Below are 6,231 nucleotides of genomic sequence, written 5' to 3' on the forward strand. Positions count from 1 at the left end.
CAGCGGCGGGCCGAGGCTGTGGGCGCCGCGCTGCTCGCCGGCCTGCGGCCCTCGCGCTATGGGGCCACGGGCTGCAGTCCGCCGGGGCCGGGGGCGCCCTGCGGAGTGCTGACAGCTGAGGTCCCGGCAGGTCTGGAATTCGTGTGCCTGCAGGAGGTGTTCGACCTGCGCGCGGCCCACCGCCTCGTGAGCCGCCTGGCGCCCAGTCTGGGCCCGGTGCTGTACGACGTGGGCTCGTATGGCCTGCAGCCCGGGCCGTACCTCAAGCTGCTCGGCAGCGGGCTGCTGCTGGCCTCGCGCTACCCCCTGCTGCGCGCCACCTTCCGATCCTTCCCCGACGCACGTCGCGAGGACGCGCTGGCCTCCAAGGGACTGCTTTCCGCACAGGTACCCGCCCTACCGCCGCGGCGCCTCCTGGCCTGGGAGAGGGCTGGCGTGGGGTCAAACTGGCGAGGGTTGCTGGGGCCGTCCGTGGTGTTGCAGGCGCAGGTGGGCATCCTGGACGGGCGCCGCGTCGTGGGCTTCCTGCACTGCACGCACTTGCATGCGCCGAGCGGTGAGCCCCGAGGACGGGATCGGCAGCGCGTGGGCCGGCCGTCTGGCCTCTCCGCGCTCCAAACCGTTGATTCACTGCCTCCGGCACCGCGAGCTCCAGGGACGGTCTGGGCGCAGGACGGGCGGGGAGCGCGGCTCTGCTGAGCCTTGCGTCCCCGCCCCCGCCCCCGCAGAGGACGGTCCCTTGCGCTGTAAACAGCTGACGCTCCTACTGGACTGGATCGAGCAGTTTGAAGCCGAGAGCCGCCAGAGTGGCGAGACCGTGGCCTTCAGCGTGCTCCTGGGCGACCTAAACTTCGACAACTGCTCCTTAGGTGAGGGCAGGCTGCTGCGGGGCGGGGCGGGGCGGGGCGGGGCGGGGCGGCCTGGCCCCGCCCACCAAGCCCCGGCGTCTCCCCGCAGACCACGCCGAGGAGCAGGAGCACCAGCTCTTCAGCCACTTCCGGGACCCGTGCCGGCTGGGCGCACGCCGGGATCAGCCCTGGGCCCTGGGTACGGGGGAGCCCCGATGGGGAGCCGGCCTGGGTGCGGCTCGAGGGCCGCGGCTGTCGCTGACACTGCTCTCCTTCCGCCCGCCCCAGGCACGATACTGACCACTTCCACCCTCCGCCACTCGGAGGCCTGCTCCCCGGAGATGTTAAGGAGGTGAGTGGCGACCTGGGGGTCAGGCAACGCCCGGAACTCCGGGGAGTCCTGGCCTTGGTGACACCACCCTTCCTCAGGGCCCTGGAGCAGGAGACAGGGCGCCACCGCTACCTGGCGGGCCCTCCGGGCGGAGGCCACCGAGCTGAGCCCTGGCGGGGCCGGCGCCTAGACTACATCCTGTACCGGGGAGCGGCGGGAGGCCCGCTGGGCCCGGTAGGTGCCAGAACTCGGGGGCGCCCGGCCGGCTGCAGCTGGGACTACTCCTCAGTCTGACTCCCGCCCCCAGGAAGTGGAACAGGTGACATTCAGTACGGCCCTGGCGGGGCTCACAGACCACCTGGCCGTGGGACTTCGGCTCCGAGTTTCCGTGCCCTCCTGACGCAGGCTCGCACGCGACAGTTGATGAAAGACGGACACGGACGCTGAGCGTGAGCCTGGCTCCGGCTGCCGCGGGGACAGGGTGACCTCGCTCTTTATTGTGGGGCCTCCCTCACACCGCCTCCTGGGCTCTGCGGTACTCGTAGACGCTGCCGCGCTCAGAGAAGGCTGGGGGCTGCGGGGGCGACCCCGGCGGTGGGGCGGGGTCCTCCGGGTCCCCGTAGCCCCCACCACCTGGTGTGTGAAGGCAGAACACGTCCTGTGGAGCAGAGGGGCGGGCTCAGTGCCGGCGTGGTCGCCCCCAGGCCTGCCTCTCGCTGCAGCCCCATCCCCCCGGGGCACTGCATTCACAGCAGCGGCCTGGCCCACTGCGCGCCCTCTCTCCTTCGGAAACCAAATTAAATTCAGATTCTGGTTATTTTTGCAACTCTGCTCACCCTCTGTGGAAAAGGGGCCGCTGGAGGGCGGGCGGGAATGAGGAAGAACAGGTGTCAGTCCTTACCCCGGGGGACACGGGCACCGACGTCTTCCCGCCCAGATTCACCGTCCGGCCGTCCTTGCGGATCAGCAGGTTTAGGCCCCGGGCGCCGGGCTCGCCCCCTGCGGGAAGAGGCCAGGTGAGGCGAGGGAGGTAGGGAGAGAGGAGGTGGTGGGCGGGCAGAAGGGAGGACACCCCGCTAGAGCGGGGGGGGGGGGGGGGGGGGGGCGGGGGAGTCGGGGACCCAGCGACGCGGCCGCTCACCGTGGAGGCCGTACGGCCGGAAGGCGCGGCGCTCGGTCAGCACGGACAGCAGCGCCTCCTCGCGGAAGAGCAGCTCGCGGATGACGCCGTCGCCGCCTCGGAAGCGCCCGCGGCCCCCAGAGCCCTGCCTCAGCTCGAAGCGGCGCAGGATGACCGGGTACCTGCGCGGGCCAGGGACTCAGCACTGCGGGCGGGGACTCGGGCTCGCGCTCCGCCCCCGCCCCCGCCCCGCCCCGCCCGCCTCACTCACCTGCTCTCCAGGATCTCGGGGTCGGTGATGCGCGTGTTGGTCATGTGGCTGTGCACGCCGCTGCGCCCGTGCCAGCCGGGGCCCGCGCCCGCGCCGCCTGCCACCGTCTCGTAGTAGCCCATGTGGGCGTTGCCCAGGGTCACGTTGTTCATGCAGCCCTGGCAGGGGCAAGCGGCATTCGCGCCAGGCTGCAGGGGCTTCCGAGACCCTCCCCCACGACAAGCCCAGGCGTGCCCACCACCCCCCCGCCACACCTGGGAGGCGGCGCAGGCCCCAAAGGCCCCCAGGATGACGTCCACCACGCGCTGGGACGTGAGCACGTTGCCACCCACCACGGCTGCTTCCGGGGACGGATCCAGGATGGAGCCTCTGGGAATCACGACCCGCACCGGCGCCAGGCAGCCCTGGGGTGGGGGCGGGGGGCAGCTCTCAGGGTGGTTGGGGAATAAACGTCGCCCTACCACCCGCACCCCGAGGACCAGTCCGCTGTTGGGCTGGCCCCGCCCCAGGCTCACTCGGGGACACCGCCCTCCCGCGCACCTGGTTGAGCGGGATGTCGCGCCCCACCAGACAGCGCAGGCAGTAGATGAGGGCGGACAGCGTGATGGCCCGCGGCGCGTTGAGGTTGCCCACCACCTCAGGCCCCGTGCCGCTGAAGTCAAATACTGCGCTGCCCTGCCCGGGGGAGGGGAGGCAACACGTCCTAGGTCAGCAGCAGCCCCCGCAGCCACGCCCTGGATGCCCAGGGCCCGTCACCGCGGCCTGACCTGACTCAGGTTGATCTGCACACGGAGTCGGATGGGCGAACCGTCGTCCAAGTGGTCCTCCGCCGACACCTCCAGGGGCAGGCCCCGGGCCTGCCGGGAGCTTCCGAAGGCCCGCAGCATGTCCCGCACCGCCAGCTCCGCGTTGGCCTGGAGGACAGTGTGTGCAGCCGCAGTCACGCTGCCTACCACCGCCCGGGCGCGCCCGGCTCCCCAGGAGCTGGCCCGTGCCCCTGCGCCCAAGGCCCACCTGAATGTGGCCCATGTAGGCCTGCACCACACCCAGGCCGTACTGCCCGATGAGCTCCCCCACCAGCTGGATGCCCTTCTGGTTGGCGGCCACCTGGGCGCGGAGGTCTGACAGGTTGTCGTGCAGGTTCCTCGTGCCGCTGCAGCCGGGAATCTTGCCGGGAGCCCGCAGGGCCTCAGTTACTGCTGCATGGACGGGGTCACGGCTGAGCCGCCCTCCACCCTGGCGGGGGGAGGTGCTGCCCGGTGCCCTGATCCGCACCTACTTCACCTCTGCTGGGCACTGTGGGGGCTCCCCATGTTGGCCTTTCCCTGGCTTCCCGCAGCCCTGACACCCCCCAGTACCCCGAAAACCTGCGGCCTCTTCCCATCTGCTCAACCTTCTCCTTCCCACAGTCCAGCCCTAGGGCACCCTAGGCTTTGCCTATGATCTCACAGGAACTGGGGGTGCCTGGGGAGGAACAGCAGGGCCCTCCTACCTTTAACCCCTTCTGCCCCACCTCTCCACCATCTGCCCCACTCCCTCTTGCATTTTCTGGGCTTCCCATCCACTCCCTGGACAAAAACCACTTCCCCTGACCCTCCCCGACTCGCGCCGCCCTCCAACGGAAGGCCCCCACTGGCCCCTCCTCAGCCACTTTGCAAGAGCATCAGCTAGCTCTCGGAGTCTCCTGCCCTACCTCCAAACAAATCGGAGCCGGGCCTCTGCCCCCTGGCGAGCCCCAGAGACCCAGGCAAGGCCTCTTTCCCCCTCCTAGGTCACAGTACTCTTTGAGTCACCCTGGGCACTGTGTCCTTTGTCACCTGCCTGCACATGGCCCTCCCATGACCCCTGCCCTCTGCCCCCACCACACACACTGACCAAGGGAGTGGCCTGGCCTAGGTTGCTCTGTGTCCTCCGCACCCACAGCAGCCTGTGGCTTTGTCATCCCCCCTCTACCCGGACCACGCTGCCTCCCGTCACTCCCGGCTGCCCTCCTGGGCTCTGAGACACCGCGGCCACAGAGCAGCTCTGTGTCTGCACTGCCCCAGTCGCCGGGCCACACTGTAGCTTCTGCCCGACTTGGCTGCTCTGTGCCCACTCAGTGCTACAGCCTCCCAACACCTCCCGGCTGTCTGAACTTGACTCCTCACCCTCATCCCCAGATCCCATCAAATACCAACCTTGATCTCCAAAACGGTTGCCCCTACCCTTGCTGCCGCCCTGCCGGAGGGTCAATATCATTCAGTACAACTGCAGCTGCCCCTCCCCCACGCCCTCCTCCGAGGCCGGCGTCCAGGCCACCCTCCAACCCCCATCCACTCTGCACATGGGCGGCGCTCTCATGGTGCAGGGCCTGGGGAAGTTCCCCCAAGTCTGCAGCCCGCAGGCCCAGTGCCAACACGATGCAGAGGACCCACCGTGAGCCGTGCCTACCTTGGAGCGGCTCCTCGCCCTCCTGCGCCCCGTCCTGGGGGTGTCCCGGCCCACTCCCCATTCCCTGAACCCGGGCTCCCTGGGCCCAGAAAGAGTTCGCCTCAGCTCCCCCGATCGTCTGAGAGATGATCCGCAACCACTCGGGGGGTCACTGCCCCCCAGGCCCCGGCCAGTCACTGGCCCATTGACACCTCCCCCCCTGGCCTCGCCGTCACCCCAACCCCACTCCCGCTCACCTTCCTCCTGGAAGACTCCTCCCTGGACGAGCTTGAAAGACAGAAAGACGGCGCCCTCCTGCTGCAGTGTGGTGGAGTGGGGCGGCATGGAGCCGGGGGTGATGCCCCCGATGTCCGCGTGGTGCCCACGGCTGGCCACGTAGAACACGGGCCGCGTCTGACCCGGCCAAAACACCTGGGGGCGGAGGGCCGCATGAGCTGTGCTAGCCGCCCTCACCCCCGGAGACACCCAGGCGGCGGCCCTCACCGGCGTGATGACGGTCAGGTCCGGCAGGTGGCTGCCCCCGGCGCTGGGGTGGTTGCTCAACAGCACGTCGCCAGGGTGGAGGTCAGACCCCAAGTGCTGGATCTGAGGCCAGGACACAGTTGTGGAGGCGACAGGGGCGAGGCTCGGGGGTGAGGAAGGGGTGGGTGAGGAAAGCAGAGAGGAGAGGGGGGCCTCCAGGACGGAGGCGGGGCGGGGGGGTGAGGAAAGCGGAGAGGGGATCGCCGGACCTGGAACTGCACCGTCTCCTGCATGGCGCCCAGGTGCACAGGGATGTGGGGGGCATTGGACACCAGCCCCCCGTCAGGCCCGAAGAGGGCACAGGAGAAGTCCAGACGCTCCTTGATGTTGGTGGAGATGGCTGTGCGCTGCAGGATGCGGCCCATCTGCTCTGGGGGCACAGAGTGACCAGGCACCTGCTGGCCCCAGCCCCACCCACCCCCAGCACAGCCCTCGAGGACGGAGAGGCAGGACTGCTGCCTTCAAGGCCTCTGCCGCCGGGCCCAGGATCCAGACGTGGTGGTGGCCCGCTGGACGCAGAGACTGCAGCCAGGCCATGTCCATTCCTGCTCAAAGCCTCACCAAGAGCCTGCACCCCACACCAGCCCCCCACCTCGCCTAGCACAGTAAGAAATCTGTGCTGAGGCGTGGACTCGGGGCCACCGGCCCGACCCCGCAGGCCCATGACCGCTGGCGGGAGTTAGGTGCTCTCACCGCCCGAGGCCATCCC

At 69.7% G+C, this 6,231-nt stretch overlaps 2 protein-coding genes across 4 annotated transcripts in view; one reads left to right on the top strand and one right to left on the bottom strand.

Moving 5' to 3' along the window:
• Positions 1–2,005, top strand: part of LOC115278882 (sphingomyelin phosphodiesterase 5-like) — a 2,502-nt gene extending 497 nt beyond the window's left edge. The window contains exons 3-9 of the mRNA XM_029923350.1: positions 4–387; positions 484–556; positions 729–869; positions 958–1,047; positions 1,137–1,200; positions 1,278–1,413; positions 1,487–2,005. Coding sequence (XP_029779210.1) covers positions 4–387; positions 484–556; positions 729–869; positions 958–1,047; positions 1,137–1,200; positions 1,278–1,413; positions 1,487–1,579 — 981 coding nt within the window. The 3' untranslated portion in view covers positions 1,580–2,005. The remainder of the gene's footprint in view (positions 1–3; positions 388–483; positions 557–728; positions 870–957; positions 1,048–1,136; positions 1,201–1,277; positions 1,414–1,486) is intronic.
• OPLAH (5-oxoprolinase, ATP-hydrolysing) overlaps positions 1,624–6,231 on the bottom strand; it is a 12,997-nt gene continuing 8,389 nt past the window's right edge. For 2 of the 3 annotated variants that reach the window (XM_029923177.1, XM_029923179.1), the window contains exons 18-27: positions 5,484–5,585; positions 5,237–5,411; positions 3,585–3,769; positions 3,338–3,484; positions 3,111–3,245; positions 2,825–2,974; positions 2,571–2,728; positions 2,321–2,481; positions 2,081–2,178; positions 1,624–1,837 (exon numbers count right to left, since the gene is read on the bottom strand). In XM_029923177.1, the coding sequence (XP_029779037.1) occupies positions 1,691–1,837; positions 2,081–2,178; positions 2,321–2,481; positions 2,571–2,728; positions 2,825–2,974; positions 3,111–3,245; positions 3,338–3,484; positions 3,585–3,769; positions 5,237–5,411; positions 5,484–5,585 (1,458 nt within the window). In that variant the 3' untranslated portion in view covers positions 1,624–1,690. The remainder of the gene's footprint in view (positions 1,838–2,080; positions 2,179–2,320; positions 2,482–2,570; positions 2,729–2,824; positions 2,975–3,110; positions 3,246–3,337; positions 3,485–3,584; positions 3,770–5,236; positions 5,412–5,483; positions 5,586–6,231) is intronic. The other variant, XM_029923178.1, reaches the window with a different exon arrangement.

The sequence above is a fragment of the Suricata suricatta genome, chromosome 15 (genome assembly GCF_006229205.1).
Source record: "Suricata suricatta isolate VVHF042 chromosome 15, meerkat_22Aug2017_6uvM2_HiC, whole genome shotgun sequence".
NCBI classification, from domain to species: Eukaryota; Metazoa; Chordata; class Mammalia; order Carnivora; family Herpestidae; genus Suricata; species Suricata suricatta.